An 18,723-nucleotide genomic window follows, 5' to 3' on the forward strand; every position below is an offset into this window, starting at 1 on the left:
CTCCGTTGTCTTTGGTTGAGCTCTCTTCTAAACTGGTCCCGACATGAATACCATGGCTTTTTAATGGCTTTTAATGAAGAAAAAAAATTATAGAATTACTACATATAAGTTTTTTTTATATACAAACATACATTTACATATAATAGCCATTTCACAGGAGCGTGTCCCTAGTGGGAATAACACTCCGTGCGAGAGAGGGATAGTGCATTCAGGAATGATAATGTAAGGTAAAAAGTACATACAGATGCAGCTGCACTGAGCTCCGTTGCTATGCAACAGGTAGCAAAATGCATTGCAGGAGGGGGTAAATTCAAAGTATGCAATGCAAGAAGTACATACAGATGCACTGAGCAGTGAATGCTATCATTTGCAAAGAGGGGTTGATTTAAGTTAGGAATTAAGTTAGAGAATTGAGAGATCCGCTCACCTCTGTTCCCTCAGGGTAGGTGCACCAACCAAAATTTGAGACACCCCTTAAAATTGGATTTAAATGTGGAAAAAATATGGATGGGCACTCATATATGGAAATATAGGACACGATTTATTCATAAAACTTATAATAAAATCACAATAAGATCACAATATAAAAAATGGCAATAATAAAAGACAATGAAGTAAAACACAATTGAAGAAATTGATGGATATACCGTTTTGGGCAGAGGCTGATAACTCAAAAAATCCTCACTCTAAATTCCCCAGCATGGATCTGTTGGATCCTAAAGGTAGGATTTGGTTTGGGGGGGAGGATAAATAACGTAGTCAGCCTTTGCTTACTTTGGTAATACTGCTCCTACAAATTTCATAGATATATGATTATCACACATCAATCTTTAAAAGCACACCATTTATGGTGGTATACTCGGTCCTATACTTGAATAAAAGGCGCACAAGTGTGCTTAAATGCCGAGTGTCCTGTATCAATGCAACATATAGCCGAGGGTAGCGCTCCACATATGTAATACTTCCTCTGCGCTTGACACTCTTTACAAAATGTATCCATTCTCTCTTATATCTGCAGTATACTGTTGCAATTCAGAGTTTAACTCTGATAAATTGCAACAGTATACTGCAGATATAAGAGAGACTGGATACATTTTGTAAAGAGTGTCAAGCGCAGAGGAAGTATATTGTGATCTTATTGTGATTTTATTATAAGTTTTAGGAATAAATAGTGTCCTATATTTCCATATATGAGTGCCCATCCATATCTTTTCCACATAGGAATTAAGTTAGCATATACTGTGTGCTGTGCGCATTGGGCTACCCGCTGTACTGCTATCCTGTACTCATTTGATCATATTAGTACAGGACAGTAGTACTGCGGATGGTCCAACATGCTACAGGACATATAGGCCCGCTTCCAGTCCATATTTCTTGGGAGGCATACATGAGGATTTGTGGGTAAAAATATAATGTAAATGTCATTACTCACTGATGTTTTCTCTCTTCTTTGAGTCCCCTGATGTCCATGCAGTAGGGCACAGCTCCTTCCCAATCTCTTTCCATGACCAATACTTCTGGATTGCTCTTTTTGGGTCTAGTGGGCGGAGACAGTTTGTCATACGACCCCCAAACACTGAATTCAAGCCACAGTACATTGTGAAGACAGTGAAGCATGGTGATGCAAGTATCATGATATGGGGATATTCTCATACTACGGTGTTGGGCCTATTTATCGCATACCAGGGATCATGGATCAGTTTGAATACATCAGAATACTTGAAGAGGTCATGCTGCCTTATGCTGAAGAGGAAATGCCCTTGAAATGGGTGCTCCAACAATGACCCCAAACACACCAGTAAACGTACAGCATCTTGGTTCCAGACCAACAAGATTGACGTTATAGAGTTGTCAGCCCAATCCCCGGATCTTAATCCAATAGAAAACTTGTGGGGTGACATAAAAAAATGCAGTTTGAGGCAAAACCAAGAAATAGAGAAGAACTGTGGAATGTAGTCCAATCATCCTGGGCTGGAATACCTGTCCACAGGTGTCAGAAGTTGGTTGACTCCATGCAACACAGATGTACAGCAGTTCTCAGAAACAGTGGTTATACAACTAATTATTAGTTAAGTGATTTAAAGGAAAACTAAATCTTCAAACATTTTTCAGTTTATATAGTGAATGTTTGAGTTTGTAAAGAAGAATACAAACACTGCTATTTTTTTGAACAGTCTAATATTCACTTTTTCTTAAAATTTTTTTTAGAGGAACAACACAAATTTGATATATTTTTATTCATATTTTGATTTGGAATAGAATGTGTAGTGTTCCCAATGCATTTGTGTGTATGGAAATAGAAGCTATTAGAAGGATTTTGAGCTTTATTCACTTTTTTAAACACACTGCTATAATTTTGAACACAACTGTATATGAAGAGATGCTCCAGGATTGTTATTACATGGAGAAAGCTAGTAGTTACTAAAACAAATGTCAGGAGAGGTGACAGGTCCTCTTTAAATATGTTGTCTTGTGACATATGACATATTGCGGTTATACAGGGAATATCTTGGAGGGGGAGTGGGCTAAAAAACTATAAAAAGACTCAGTGTGTATGACACTGACGAATGAATGACTGGCATTTAGTGCTGCAGAATGATAACTCCTAATTGCTGGGTGGTTGGTCGGATTTACAGCAAAAAATGCTATGTAAAAATTGCATTCTTTTATGCTGTAAAGCCTCATTCACACGTCTGTGTTCGTGCTCAAATCATTGAGAAGGTGGTCAGTGATCAGGGGCGGATTAAGTGCATGATAGGCCCGGGGCTGTCTACCCAACTTGGGCCCCTCCCTCCATTTTAGTTTAAAATTTAGGGGTTTTTTTTCTGTATGAAGAGACTGCGGAGCTTCGTGAGCGCCACAGTCTCTTCCTTTTTGTTGCTAAATTTAAAATACATACGATTATAATAAAAAAGACTTAAGGGAGAAGATGAGACGCAGGTCACAGTAGTCAGCCAGCTCTACATATAGGAGAATACAGCACCACATACCTCTTACTTCCAGTGACATCTCCTGTCATTTAGATCTTCTCTTTCCTCTTCTCCTCAGTTTGACTCAGACTGCAATGACAAATTCTTTCAGCCACATATCGTCTCTACAGAGTTTGTTACACAGACATTAGATTTCTCATAATCGGGGTCATTTATCAAACTGGTGTAAAGTAGAACTGGCGTAGGTGCCCATAGCTACCAATCAGATTCCACCTTTCATTTTCCAAAGGAGCTGTCAAAAATTAAAGGTGGAATCTGTTGCTATGGGCTACTAAGCCAGTTCTACTTTACACCAGTTTGATAAATTATCCCAAAGATCCCTATGGTGTCTATAGCAGTTATAATGTCCCCTAAAGTGCCCCCCGTAACGCCCTATATTTTGCTCCAGGTAATAATGCCTGTATAGTGTCCCCAAAAAATGTCCCCTAATATAAACGCCACCACACTGCCCCATACAGTAATTTCCCCCACACTGTCCCTATATAGTAATTTCCCCCAACCTACCCCCATATAGCAATTTCCTCAGTTACCATGGCAGCCAGGACGCTACTAAAGCCCTGGCTGCCATGGTAAGCTCCCTGCTGCCGTGTGCACAAAGCACATGGCAGCAGGGAGAGTGTGAAGTCCTATTCACCCTAATAGAGCTCTATCAGGGTGAATAGGACAAGGGATGAAAAGATCCCAGGTTCTAGCCCCTAAGGGGGAAATAGTTATTAAATAAAAAGTAAAAAAAAAAATGTTAAAAAAACCCACCAAAATATTAAGTATAAATCACCCCCAAATTTTTTCGCGTGGTATCGATTATCGCAATACTTTTTTATGGTATCGAAATAACCCTAGTCATCACACACACCTACGCCAGGATTATACTACCACATAGGCCTCAGGCCTATTAGTCCTGAAGCCTATGGCAGGGATCGGTGGCGGGGCAGGGAACTATGTGCTCCCATGCCACGCCGCAGTATGTGGGCATCCGGGTCGGCGTTGGGCCCCCCCAGCGATACCGGGCCCAGGGCTGCCGAACTCCCCAATTTTAATCCGCCACTGTCAGTGATGCATCTGTGAAGCTGTCTATGAAGGATCCGTGTTGGGTCCGCGTGCCATCTGTTTCACTGATACTGCACAGCTGAAAAATTATTTTCCAAGCATCTCTTCCGAATGATCCGTAAAACACAGATGGCATCCATGGTTTTCATGGACCCATAGATTATAATGGGCGTGAAGGATCACGGACAAAATAGAGCATGCATCCGTGCTAAAAACACGGACCCACAGATCGTGCTAAAACACAGATGTGTGAATACACACATTAAAATGAATGGGGACGTGTGCTGTCCATGGAGAACACATACAGCACACGTCCGTGAAACACGGATGTGTGAATGAGGCTTAATTGCCATAGTTTTGCTAATTGTCTGTGAAGTTCTTACAAGTGAAGTAAAACCAAGGGTATTGCCAGTTCACACAGTTAGTTTTCCAAGGTTTTTCTCAGTTTTCTGGTACGGTTTGTCAATATGAATGCCATGGATCCACCCACAGTTTAGCCCCATTGAATGGCACTAAAGCACAAGCATACACCTAGCATATTTCCAGCGGTGTCTGTTTAGACGCCACTCCAAAGAAAGGACAGGTCCAGAATCCACACCAAAAGCTGCATTTGCCCACTTTCACATTTTTCATTATCCATTATCCATTTTTGTCTGTTACACTCCTGGTTGTAGCTTAGGAATACTGATGAAAAAAACTGAACAAGTACTGACTGTGAAAACTGGATTTTTGTACTTACCGTAAAATCTGTTTCTCTTCCGTTCATTATGCAGCGGACCAGACCACAGGGGCAATCTGTGAGCTATGGTGGGCCGATGGGGGTAGTAGTAGTTTTACTCACTGTTAGCAGAGCCTCCCTGGGCTGGCGTGCAGTGTATGGAAGGACAGCACCTGTTTCTTCGGGGCACTCTGTCCAGGGATCACCAGTCAGATGGTAGTTGAGGTGCCCTTGATGGTATAGGTGTTTAGGGACTGGGAGCCCGGTTGTTCGTGACGCCAGCACAGTTAGGTGCAAGGGCTGGTGGTGGAAGAGATGAAGAGTCGGTTGTAGTAAAACAGTTGAACTTTTACTTAAATCACTTGTCTCCAGGTAGTCAGTACAGTTCATTTAAATGGCATAATGATATGACTCAGATATTGGTTTAGCTGTAATCCTTGTAACAGGCTGGACAGTTGTCAGTTAAGGAGTTTTCTTAAGACTTTTACTTTAACAGGCAAGAAAAAGGCTCTTTCTTATATAAGTCCATTCTCTAGCACTCTGGTACAGAATATAATAAACTTCTTACTGGTCAGTAGTAATCCACAGGGCGGCTCCCTAACGGCAGGCATCAGTCTTCTACTCCATTCTTTGGAATGTATGCTCACTGAAGAATTACGGTCCACTATATCCATAGAGGCATGCGGTCAAGGATAATTTTGCACACTAATCATCCGTCTGTGTCCAGGTACTTTTAGGTTCCTCATGGTCACTGTTGCTTGTGAAGTCCATTGGCTAATTTAGCTCCAACCTCCACTAGACTTTCTCTATATCCAGACGTAGACTCACTAGTCTGTGCTGCTGTAATACTGTTCTCTATACTCCCTTAGCCTGGCCAGAGCCAAGGGGCTAAACTAGCAGCTACATTGTGGACTAGGCCTGTTCTGCTCCTCCATTAACTTCCTACCTTCTCTGTTCTCCTCTCAACAACCAACTTTATTAGCAAACCCCAGAATATATATATGTGATGCCAGCACCACCAAGGGGTGACTAGTTGTAATGACACTGTTATCTACAACAGCCTGTTATAAGGAATTTACAGGAATATACACAAAAACATTAGATAGGAATATACAAGTTTGAAGTGCCCACGACCATCACCGAGTGGGACACTCCAATTGCGGGACACAGGCTTGACCATGGGTATAGCTGTTGCCTCTAGGAGAACACTAAGCGCACAAAGTGTAAGCTCCTCCCCTTCAGCTATAACCTTCCTACAGGGACTAAGCTAAATCAGTTTGTGCAAAAGCAGTAGAACTAACAAAAAATAAAAAATATGTACTGTACCAACCCAGAACCACACAGGCCTGAAAAGGCCCCTAAACAAAAGAATGGGTGGGAGCTGTGTCCCCCAATGAACGGAAGAGAAACAGATTTTACGTTAAGTACAAAAATCTAGTTTTCTCATCCGTATCCTTGGGGGACACAGGCTTGACCATGGGACGTTACAGAGCAGTCCCCAAGGGTGGGCATTACAAGCAACCCTCCCGTCAATCAGAGAACCGCCGTCTGCAAAACTCTACTTCCTAGAGAAGCATCAGCAGACGCAAAGGTGTGCACTTTATAAAACTTGGACAAAGTATGCAAAGACGACCAGGTAGCCGCCTTGCACACCTGAAGGGCCGAAGCCCTGTGATGCACCGCCTAAGAGGCCCCCACTGCCCAAGCCGAACGAGCAGTCACCCGGAAGGGTGGGGCCCGGTCATTAATGTGGTACGCTTCCACAATGGGCAAACAAATTTATCGGGAAATGGAAGTCTTCAACGCTGCCAGCCCTTGTCCCGCCCCCTCTGGAATCACGAACAGGGAATCCGTCCGCCAGAAAGATGACGTCTGGGACAGATAGACTTGAACGGCTCGTACCAAATCCAGGGTATGGAGCGACTGGTCCCAAGGATGAGACGGCCCCGGACAAAATGAAGGGAGAATCATTTAATTTAGATGGAATGCAGACACCACCTTCGGCAGGAAGGACTGCACCGGGCGAAGGACCACCTTATCCTGATGGAGGATCTGGAAGGGCGAACAACATGAAAGAGCTGCGAGTTCAGACACCCTACGGATGGCTAAAACTCATTTAGCTTAGTCCCTGCAGGAAGGGTATAGCTGAAGGGGAGGAGCTTACACTTTGTGTGATTAGGGTCCGCCTCCTAGCGACAATAGCTATACCCATGGTCAAGCCTGTGTCCCCCAATGATACGGATGAGAAAGTGACCTTTTACTGGGTCACCAACTGACTGCTTGTGTAGTTGTTCAGGGGAAGGTACCTATATTGTGATTTCTTGTGAGTGTATATTTACCATTTCATAAATCAATACAGTATAAAATGATGGCAATAGCTAAAAAACAGCCTTGTTCCCCCACTAAGGGGATTCATAACACTTACCTGGCAGTACAGCCTATCCTCAGCCTCCACTGCTGTCCACATAGGTGCTGGCTCCTCCACACCACTGAGAACCACTCCTCTAATGGCTCAGTGCCTAAGCTGCGGTCCGCAATACACGGGCACTAGCCGTATGCACTCTGTTTGCAGATGTAGACCCATTGACTTGATCTTGCAAGACAACACTCTAAGGATACTATGGCCAAGTGGCCAGAATTTGGTAATGTACACAGTTTGAATTTGGTGAACTAGTGACAGACCTCTTTAATATGTGCCTACAGGTAAAACCCTGTGTAGTCTAATTCTGCGGTCATACTCCCTCCTGTACCCGACTTATCGCTAACATATGAATATAAATTTCCCGCAGATGTATGTTACATGATGCACCACAAATTTCATGTCCTGCATTAATTTAAATCTGCAAGCAAGTCTTACTTATGCTTGAGATTTGATCCACTTTGCTGCTACTGTTATACACTCCAGATCTGCTGAATGCAAATCCACAGTGACTGTACCTGTCCAGCATGGACGTACCCCAAGGTTGGACAAGTAAGCAGTTTTTGAAGCCAAAACCAGATGTGGCTCATAAAAACAGAGAAAGTACAGATACTCTTAATTTCTGGTTTTGGCTTAAAAAGTGCATAAAAAACAGTGAACAAAATCTGCAGGTCCGCTAGGAATTTAAACATCTCTCTCCCAAGATAAAATACAAAGAAAATACTATAAGGGCAGACTAGACGGACTACATTGTCTTTTTCTGCCATCATTTACTCATTCATTCTAAGAACGGCTTCACGCATTTATAATTTTTATTTTTTTTTTTCAGAAAACCACCGCATTTTCTTTGCAGTAAAAAAAATACTATGGCCAGATATTAGTTCTAGATCAGTAGAGAATAAAAATGCACTAAAAAGGTTTTTAGATTTAGGGCTTTTTGATGCTTTTGTTCCATTTTTGTGTTTAAACACTGCATGTAGGTATGGCATTTATTGTTTGTTTTCAGACTTAGAAAAAGAATGTAAGTTTAAAATGGGTGACCAAAAAAAAAAAAAAAACACCATGGGGAAAAAAATAAACTGTGAAGTAAGTAAGTAAGTAAGTGAGTGAACAGCAGGGATACATTTTCATTGTATACTCACTACTCCTTTTTTTGGCGTAACAAAGTCACACAGGCTCGTTATGCAACTTTTTAAAAGCCCATACGCCTTTTTTCATCATCCTTGCACTGAGGAGTGGTGGGGAGGGTCCATCAGCCCCAGTGAATTCAGTAACATTTACACCAAAAAAATGATGACTGAAATCTACTCCAGTCCTGACTGGGGGAGATTACAATCTAGGTGCATGGACTGGCAGAGGATGTACCTAATTTATGACGTGGTACGTACCCGGTTATAAATTAGGTGTATTCTCTGGCAGCGCTGGAAGGTATCAGTGACCTGCGCAGAATGATCTTTGATAAATGATCCCCATTGTAGCAATGTAATGGCTGCAAAGGTGGACAATCAAAAACAACCTAAGGTTCATCGTTGTAAAAGTGAAGGTCTAATAAAACCTGCTCATCAGTCATATAGCAACTGAATTCGGTCTACTTTTCATACCCTCAACACAATAAACCCATTGGAGGTCACTTACTGTACTCCAGTTTTCTGGCACAGAAAAGTCGCAAATTTAGTTGCAAATGCAACTTTTTGACAAAATTTTTGACTTTTGAGCTTTTGACAACATCCTCTGCATTTTTCCCCAAAAAGTGGTCAGGAGGAGGTGGGTCTTCGTGGGAACTCTGCGGCCTGACTCATTTAACAACATGTGCGCCAGAAAAATGGTGCACATTATGACAGAAATCTACTTCAGCTCCTGGCTGTAGTGGATGTCAATTCTGGTGCACATACAGATGCAACAAATTAAAAGGGTTGCCTTCTCTTCATCATTTACCTGCTCGCTGTCGCCACCAAAGTGGTGAGCAGATGTAATCTGGAGAAGGGGGTTGCCGGGAGTCGTATTGATGACCTATCTTGAGGATAGGTCATGAATATAAAGCAGAAACCCTTTAATTAAATGGCATGCCTTTCTTCAGCTGGGTGTGAAGTCCTTCGTAAATGACCCCCATTGAGACACATTTATAAAACAAAAAGTGCAGCACTGTGAATTGGAAAAATAGCGTATTTTGCTACAATGTGTGTAATACATTCCGGAGTGTGTCATGATAACATGCAGTTGTTGTACCAAATTATCCCCATAAAATGGTAAAAAGAAGAGAGGTGCGTCTACAGTATGTTGTGAGCAAAATCTTGATAAATTTGGTACAATATGTTTTACAGAGAGTTACATTGTTTCCCCTTTTAAAGGGATTCTGTCACCAGGTTTCACCCCCTCCAGATAAAAATATGGTTATGTTCAGGGAGCTTTAACCATTCCTAATGTGGTCTTACAAATGTAATCTGTAGGCTAATTTTGCTAAAAATACGCTATTACTAACCTGTCATTCATAAAAATAAGGTGCCCAAGGGGATGTAAATGGCTCCAAGCTGCCGCCCGCACCTGCTGCCATTCGTGCCCAGCGCCGCCTCATAATCTTCTGTGACGCCTCCTGCTCTCCCTCCCTCCCCCCTCCTCCTGCTGTGACGTCTCCTACTCTCCCTCCCTCCCCCCTCCTCCTGCTGAAAGATTGCTGTGACGTCTCTTGCTCTCCCTCCCTCCCCCTCCTCCTGCTGTGACGTCTCCTGCTCTCCCTCCCCTCCTCCTGCTGTGACGCCTCCTGCTGTAACATCGCAATGTTACAGCAGGAGGAGGGGGGAGGGAGGGAGAGCAGGAGACGTCACAGCAATCTTACAGCAGGAGGAGGGGGGAGGGAGAGAGAGCAGGAGACGTCACAGCAGGAGGAGGGGGGAGGGAGAGAGAGCAGGAGACGTCACAGCAGGAGGAGGGGGGAGGGAGGGAGAGCAGGAGGTGTCACAGCAGGAGGAGGGAGGAGGGAGGAGGGAGGGAGAGCAGGAGGCGTCACAGAAGATTATGAGGCGGCACTGGGCACGAACGGCAGAAGGTGCGGGCGGCAGCTTGGAGCCATTTACATCCCCTTGGGCACCTTATTTTTATGAATGACAGGTTAGTAATAGCGTATTTTTAGCAAAATTAGCCTACAGATTACATTTATAAGACCACATTAGGAATGGTTAAAGCTCCCTGAACATAACCATATTTTTATCTGGAGGGGGTGAAACCTGGTGACAGAATCCCTTTAAATATTTGCCTTAGGCGTCAAATAATCAGAAAATAAAGCTGGTTACACATAAGTAACCAAGGTCAATCATTTTTTTTCCCCATAAACGGCACTGGGGAAAAAATAAGATGGTACCTGATCTACCTGTAGATAACTGTTTTCATCTTCTTTCCAGATCCTGAATTTTCTGTGGCCATTAGTCAGAGTCGACTAAAAGAACAGCTTGAGCAAGTCCGTCAGCAGACAGAGGAGACTCGGGCACTACTCAAACTGGCCATTAGTCAAACAGACAGCTTAAACCTGAAGGAGTAATTGGTGACCACTCCCTATAACATGTTTACATAGTTCTGGCTTGTGGTGCGGGCAGCAGTGAGCCCCACTGACTGTTCCTTGTAGTGTTTTATTTTTCCTAATAGGGAAGATATTTTGTGATGTGGACCTTGAGTGTTGGTGCATCCTCCTAACAATAAGCATTGGTATCTGCAGAAAACAAGCCCTCCACTTTCACAGCACATTCCTTCAGGAGGATACTTAAATCCACTTTAAAAAGGTACAACTGCACTCAGAATGAATGCGTTGTCCAAGATTAGATACCAGGGTCAGCTTCTCTCTTGTCCATAGGTTGAGTCTGAGTCTATGGTATTGTACTGTCAAGTGAATGGATCTTAGACTCTCTTCACATCACGTTTATGGCCTCCATTTAATAAATATGCTAGGACTTATACATTTAACTAATGCCTCTGAGTGGCATTACATAACCCATAGGGTCTTGCTGTTTTTATTTTTTTTTAAAGCATTCATCATATTTTTTCTTCTTATCACTGGATACCACTGTACCATATAAACACATAGTCTACAATGCTATTCCATACTGGAACCACGTGGACACATTTATTGTGTATGTTGGGAAATTTCCCATACACTAAGTTTACAAACATGATAAGAACATAGCCTTAGCTAATACCATAAACAGTCACTGGACAAGAGCAGGAATGTTTCTTGGAGATAAACAGCCCTTTCAAATTCTAGGTAACCCCTTTAATATTTTCCGCTTGAATATTGGGGACTATCTAGGAAATGATTAACTATTGAAACAAACTGGCTAAAGGGGGCATTTTCTGAGTGGGTTTCCACCACAAGGATACGGCTACCGCACCACACAAAAGGGTATGGCACCATTTCATAAAGTGTATTTCAATACTGTTATAAAGCGACATGCTGCGATAATTCCCAAAAAACACAGACTGGTGTCCATTGTTTGCGACTGCCACATTGCAGCATATCGATACCATTGAAACACATTATAATAAATGTTGTGTGCCGTGTAGCCGTAACCCTTAAGGGGTTGTCCAGGATATTGATCGTGATGGCCTCACACTCCCACCTTGTAGTTCCGATGCTGTCCTTTGTGTAGTGGATGGAGCTGGTAACTGCAGCGCTGCTACCATTCACTTTTCACTTCTCTGGAAGCAATGTTGCACTTACTACCTCCATCCACTACACAATGGACGCAGCTGTGTAGCTCCAGCACCGGAAGGTAATAGCCGATTGGTGGGAGCGTGAGGTGTCAGACCTCTTCTGGTGTCCTGTTCTAGACAACTCCTTTACCAACATCTTCCAAACACATTACATTCTACCTTTTTATTTATTGCACACTTTATTGTACTTCTCTTTTAGAATAGATTTTATATGTTGTACCTTTGTGTTTTATACCTGTTTAATTACTTTGCATTTATTCCTAATGTACTGTAACATTAAATATTGATATGGTCATACTGTGAACCTGTGAAAATTTTAATGAGTGATTAAATATTAAACTGGAAAGCGGTCTCTTTTCCTTACTCTAGTGCAGAGATCAGCACTCTAGCTGTTCTGAAAACTACAACTCCCAGAATCCTCCTTTCACTTCTATGTGAGTTACAAGCACAGCTAAGTACGTATGCATGCTTGGAGTTGTAGTTTCACAGCAGCTGGAGTGCGGAAGGTTTCTGATCGCTGTTCTAGCAATTACTTTATTCTCATTGTGAAACCCAAAATATGATGTGGTACGGACCACAGAGAAATGAAAACACATGGAAAATCCATTAACTAATTACTTCAAACAGATTTATTAATTAATGACATGCTATATAGCGTAAAACAAATAAAAACGACATGATTTAGGCATTAAATATAATGTCTATGTACATGAAGAAAAGGACAAACAAAAGCCAAACCAAATTCAGTGTATGACGTTGTGTATAAAAAGTGGGCCCAATCATCTTTACATCATTACATCATTGTGACATTACCCCAATTTCAGGTTTCCAATAGTGTACAGACCCTATAGCTAAAACTGTGTTCTAGCTCATGATACCCATCTCTGGTGGTCAGGTTTCAGGGTCTGAGAACTCAGACCCCTGATCTCTCTGTGACCACCAGAAATAGGGACCTCTGGGCTAGAATTTTAGAATAGTTTACCGGGTCATATGTGAATAATTGCCGTGAGTTTTTCCTTTTGTTTAAAAAGTGCACATTTATAGACCTTTAGCAAACAGACAAAACAGCAACAATCATATGAAAATGTGTTTGAAGAATGTGACACCATAACCAACAAATAAAAATAAAGATAAATTATCAATAGTTCTATATTCTCTCTTGCTCTGAAACGAGCAAAGTTATACTAATTACTTCTTTCTTTCAACCCATAAATGTATAGAATCTTCCATGTGTATAAGAATTTAGTAAGGCAAAGAAACATCTATAGTCAAGCGGACATTACAATATAGATACTTTTTTCTTTTAAACTTTAGTTATTGTACAACAAATATTCAAGTATGATAAAATTAGGTATAATTTACTTTCTGGACAGTGGGTCAATAAACTATAAAAACAGATAAAATCATAGTAACTACTAAATTTGTAATTATTAATCAGATTAAGATCCTGTCAATTACTTTCAAAGAAACCAACCTATGAGATGATTACTTTACATGTTCGAGAACCTGATACAGTAGCCTATACATTAAAGCCCCTTTAAATGGAGTTCTCAGCAATAATATTTAAACCAAATGGTTTAAATGACACCGCTCCCTAGCCCTACACGTAGAGCTATGAGGGTATTTTCAAGTATTAAACATATACAGCGTAAAAGATTATCAGGTTAAACAATTACATTTAAAACCGGACAGTCCCAAAATAGTCCCACAATCCACCTCGATGCTTCCATGCTTTTCTTCCTTTCAGGTAGGTAAAAACTTCATCATACAATATGCGTGCAAAAAGCAGCATTTTAAGGAAAACGCTGTTTAATGCAGCCAGTCTGTTAGCTGGTAATAGTAAAAGGTGTCCTTCAGAGAAAAAAAAATCCCAAAAATTCGAAAGAAAAAAAAATCCTTTTAAATTTTCAAATGAATCCCTGGGGCTTTAAGGGTGATTTCTAAACCTCAGTTCTGGGTGTTCAGATGACCTCTGGGGATAACAACAGAACATTACTTTACGTGTGAAGAAATCACATTAAGAAATGCTTCAGAGTAGACTCGCTATTTTCAGTGTCAAGCTACTTGTGATCCACTCAGGACTAAGCAAGATCATTTTTCCCTCTTTCTACTGGCTCCAGTGAAAGTTTTTGTAGCACTACAGAATTGCATCTGTCAGCAGGGTCATCTCTATCAAAACAGCTTTAATGCCTGGTCGGGCTGACCCAATTGATTAAAACCTTGCCCAGAGGACGAGTTCTAGCCACTTGTGTCCATAGCTCCTCTGCTCTGCCCTCCACTTGACTGACAGGGTCAGATGTCTGATTCGTCATCTCCCCTGGCCCTGCAATCCCATGCATGTGCTGTTCACTTCAACTTGATAAAAACCTAAACATTCAGGGGCACCTTTAAGGCTGATTCACATGACTGTGTTCAGTCCGGGAACGCGAACTGACTGCATCATAGTAATTTATGATAGTCATTATGTGATCATGTAGGAACTGACTCATCAGTTCAGTCCGGGAGATATGGCCAACATATGGACCATGTTTCCCGGACCAAGCACGGTGGTGTGAATCAGCCATTAGAGACTTATTTTGTCTTCTAGATATCTATATCTATCTATCTCTATATATCTATATCTATATATATATATATCTATGTCTATATATCTCTATCTATACATATATATATATATATATATATATACATATATACACACACACACAGTGGCAAGAAAAAGTATGTGAACCCTTTGGAATTATATGGATTTCTGCACCAATTGGTCATAAAATGTGATCTAATCTTAATCCAAGTCACAACAATAGTCAATCACAGGTAATTTGGAAGAAGGTCTCAGATTCAAGTAGGGTCCATGTTAAAATCGCTTCTTTATTTGGACATCATACAGACATGACAGACTGCCACACAGTACAACAGATTGGCGTTGACGCGTTTCGGGTACTGAGACCCTTAGTCGTAACGTTGTTGCACAGTGAGATACCCCAATATAAAGGGAAAAGATAGCCATTCCCCCCTACAATCCATGGGAGGCAGCATTGATCCCATTGGTCGTCTCACTGTGCATCACACCTTAGTTGCCACCCATTCATTACCAAGTTGATGCATTGCAGACTGTGCTGGGACTTAACAAAAGTTAACCCTTGAGGACTCTGGTCCAAATTCTGTGAACATTCACTAAAAAAAAAAAAAAAAAAAAAAAAAAAAGGGGGGGGGAGGGGAAACAGGTGAAAGTCCCCAAAAAAACGCACAGTATGAACACACCAACTTGTGTAACATATAAAAACATATATTGTACAAAACCAAAACAGCCTTCACATTAATAACAGTATTATTGACAGTATTATTTCTGCTTAGGACATTGTTACCACGCTTGGTAATCTTGTTATGCAGGAGAAAACCACTAATAATGATAATGGCACCAAGAACTGGGGACCAAATGGACAGACACAAGAAAAGGAATGGGGGGGGAAGGGGAGACAGTGAGAAAGAATAGACACGCAGGAATGATGCACATAAATGCACATGTTTATATATAAATGAACATATTTGTTATTGGTATATGTACATCAATTCCTTTTTCAGGTTAAGGCCATATGGAACTCTAGTGTTCAGCCTGAAGATCCAAAACGCCTCCCGTAGGAGGAGTTTCTTGCGGTGGTCACCACCTCTCTTGGGGGCAAATACCCTCTCTATCGCAAAGGCTTTAAAGCCCCTTACTTGACGATCATGTATTTGTATAAAATGTCTAGCTACATTCGAAATATTAAGTGCATTAGGGTTGCTTATATAATTTAAATGTTCCAGAAGGCGATTCCTGAATCTTCGGATCGTACTTCCAACATACATTAGGTCGCAATCCTTGCACTGTATAATGTATACCACTCCTGCAGTGTTGCAATTAATATAGCTTTGTATTGGAAAGCTGCAGGAGTGGTCAGATCTGTCAAAGGACTTAGAGGGGGTGGCATAGATGCAAGTCTTGCAGGGATTGCCCCCGCATTTGGAAAAGCCCTTGTATCTAAGCCAACTAGGCTTCATGCTGGCTCCCATCCTATTGGCCGTGAAGAGGGATGGGGACAGCGAGCAGGACAATGTAGTGGCTTTTCTGGAAACAATTTTGAGACCTGATTTCAGGGCATTATATAATATTTCGTCATCATACAGAATAGGCAGACATCCCTTAATGATGGAGCTGATTTTATTGAACTCCTTGCTATATGCCAGCGATAACGTTGGTACATTGTCCTGGTCACTGTTCCCATACCTCTCCATCCTCCTGGATGGGGTATCCCGTTTGCCTCCTGCTGCTATTTTGCCAAAAAGCATTTCCCCTCTATTTTTTCTCCGTGCAATAGCTCTGCCCCTCTCTAGCATCCAGGTAGGGTAATTTCTGGCTTTTAATCTGACATCTACCTTATTAAATTCCTCGTCCAGAAGTGCAGGGAGACTGCAGTTCCTGGCTGCTCGTATGTATTCCCCAACGGGGATCGCCCTGATGGTGTGTAAGGGATGATGGCTCCTAGCATTCAGGATGGAATTTCCGGCCACCTCTTTTCTATATGTTCGGGTGTGCACCACTTCACCTGGGCAACCTCGGAGCGTCAGGTCTAAGAAATTGATAGTGGTCTCACCAAAGGCACATGTGAAACGTAGGTTATAGTTATTCGCATTAAGATACATCTGGAGGTCTGGGACGGCAGATACACCGCCCGCCCAAATCATGAGCAGGTCATCGATGTATCTGCCGTACCAGACCAATCCAACCCCAAAAGGGTTGTCCACATTATATATGAATTTTTCTTCCCAGTATGCCATGGTTAAATTCGCCAGCGAGGGCGAAAATTTCGCCCCCATTGACACTCCGCGTGTCTGTAAGTAATGCACACCGTCGAACATAAAATAATTGTGAATGAGCAAGAAGGCTGTGACCTCACACACATAATCAATGTAGTTGGGGCCACATCCCGTATACCTATGGAGATGGTATTCCATGGTCATCAGGGCGACCCCGTGGGGGATGGAGGGGTACAGAGCTATAACATCCGCCGTGATCCATATATAGTTGGCTACTATATATGGATCGACGGTGTGCATTACTTACAGACACGCGGAGTGTCAATGGGGGCGAAATTTTCGCCCTCGCTGGCGAATTTAACCATGGCATACTGGGAAGAAAAATTCATATATAATGTGGACAACCCTTTTGGGGTTGGATTGGTCTGGTACGGCAGATACATCGATGACCTGCTCATGATTTTTCGCCCTCGCTGGCGAATTTAACCATGGCATACTGGGAAGAAAAATTCATATATAATGTGGACAACCCTTTTGGGGTTGGATTGGTCTGGTACGGCAGATACATCGATGACCTGCTCATGATTTGGGCGGGCGGTGTATCTGCCGTCCCAGACCTCCAGATGTATCTTAATGCGAATAACTATAACCTACGTTTCACATGTGCCTTTGGTGAGACCACTATCAATTTCTTAGACCTGACGCTCCGAGGTTGCCCAGGTGAAGTGGTGCACACCCGAACATATAGAAAAGAGGTGGCCGGAAATTCCATCCTGAATGCTAGGAGCCATCATCCCTTACACACCATCAGGGCGATCCCCGTTGGGGAATACATACGAGCAGCCAGGAACTGCAGTCTCCCTGCACTTCTGGACGAGGAATTTAATAAGGTAGATGTCAGATTAAAAGCCAGAAATTACCCTACCTGGATGCTAGAGAGGGGCAGAGCTATTGCACGGAGAAAAAATAGAGGGGAAATGCTTTTTGGCAAAATAGCAGCAGGAGGCAAACGGGATACCCCATCCAGGAGGATGGAGAGGTATGGGAACAGTGACCAGGACAATGTACCAACGTTATCGCTGGCATATAGCAAGGAGTTCAATAAAATCAGCTCCATCATTAAGGGATGTCTGCCTATTCTGTATGATGACGAAATATTATATAATGCCCTGAAATCAGGTCTCAAAATTGTTTCCAGAAAAGCCACTACATTGTCCTGCTCGCTGTCCCCATCCCTCTTCACGGCCAATAGGATGGGAGCCAGCATGAAGCCTAGTTGGCTTAGATACAAGGGCTTTTCCAAATGCGGGGGCAATCCCTGCAAGACTTGCATCTATGCCACCCCCTCTAAGTCCTTTGACAGATCTGACCACTCCTGCAGCTTTCCAATACAAAGCTATATTAATTGCAACACTGCAGGAGTGGTATACATTATACAGTGCAAGGATTGCAACCTAATGTATGTTGGAAGTACGATCCGAAGATTCAGGAATCGCCTTCTGGAACATTTAAATTATATAAGCAACCCTAATGCACTTAATATTTCGAATGTAGCTAGACATTTTATACAAATACATGATCGTCAAGTAAGGGGCTTTAAAGCCTTTGCGATAGAGAGGGTATTTGCCCCCAAGAGAGGTGGTGACCACCGCAAGAAACTCCTCCTACGGGAGGCGTTTTGGATCTTCAGGCTGAACACTAGAGTTCCATATGGCCTTAACCTGAAAAAGGAATTGATGTACATATACCAATAACAAATATGTTCATTTATATATAAACATGTGCATTTATGTGCATCATTCCTGCGTGTCTATTCTTTCTCACTGTCTCCCCTTCCCCCCCCATTCCTTTTCTTGTGTCTGTCCATTTGGTCCCCAGTTCTTGGTGCCATTATCATTATTAGTGGTTTTCTCCTGCATAACAAGATTACCAAGCGTGGTAACAATGTCCTAAGCAGAAATAATACTGTCAATAATACTGTTATTAATGTGAAGGCTGTTTTGGTTTTGTACAATATATGTTTTTATATGTTACACAAGTTGGTGTGTTCATAC

The 18,723-nt window shown here is 42.1% G+C and overlaps 2 protein-coding genes across 4 annotated transcripts in view; one reads left to right on the forward strand and one right to left on the reverse strand.

The window, feature by feature from the left end:
- The window catches only part of LOC122936251 (vacuolar protein 8-like), a 65,203-nt gene extending 53,004 nt beyond the window's left edge, over nucleotides 1–12,199 (forward strand). The window contains exon 14 of the mRNA XM_044292367.1: nucleotides 10,570–12,199. Coding sequence (XP_044148302.1) covers nucleotides 10,570–10,706 — 137 coding nt within the window. The 3' untranslated portion in view covers nucleotides 10,707–12,199. The remainder of the gene's footprint in view (nucleotides 1–10,569) is intronic.
- Nucleotides 12,200–12,500: 301 nt separating this feature from the next.
- Nucleotides 12,501–18,723, reverse strand: part of MAP7 (microtubule associated protein 7) — a 145,060-nt gene continuing 138,837 nt past the window's right edge. For 2 of the 3 annotated variants that reach the window (XM_044290820.1, XM_044290818.1), the window contains exon 18: nucleotides 12,502–13,844. In XM_044290820.1, the coding sequence (XP_044146755.1) occupies nucleotides 13,834–13,844 (11 nt within the window). In that variant the 3' untranslated portion in view covers nucleotides 12,502–13,833. Of the gene's footprint in view, nucleotides 13,845–18,723 lie in introns of all 3 variants that reach the window. The other variant, XM_044290819.1, reaches the window with a different exon arrangement.

The sequence above is a fragment of the Bufo gargarizans genome, chromosome 4 (assembly GCF_014858855.1).
Source record: "Bufo gargarizans isolate SCDJY-AF-19 chromosome 4, ASM1485885v1, whole genome shotgun sequence".
In the NCBI taxonomy this organism is placed as follows: Eukaryota; Metazoa; Chordata; class Amphibia; order Anura; family Bufonidae; genus Bufo; species Bufo gargarizans.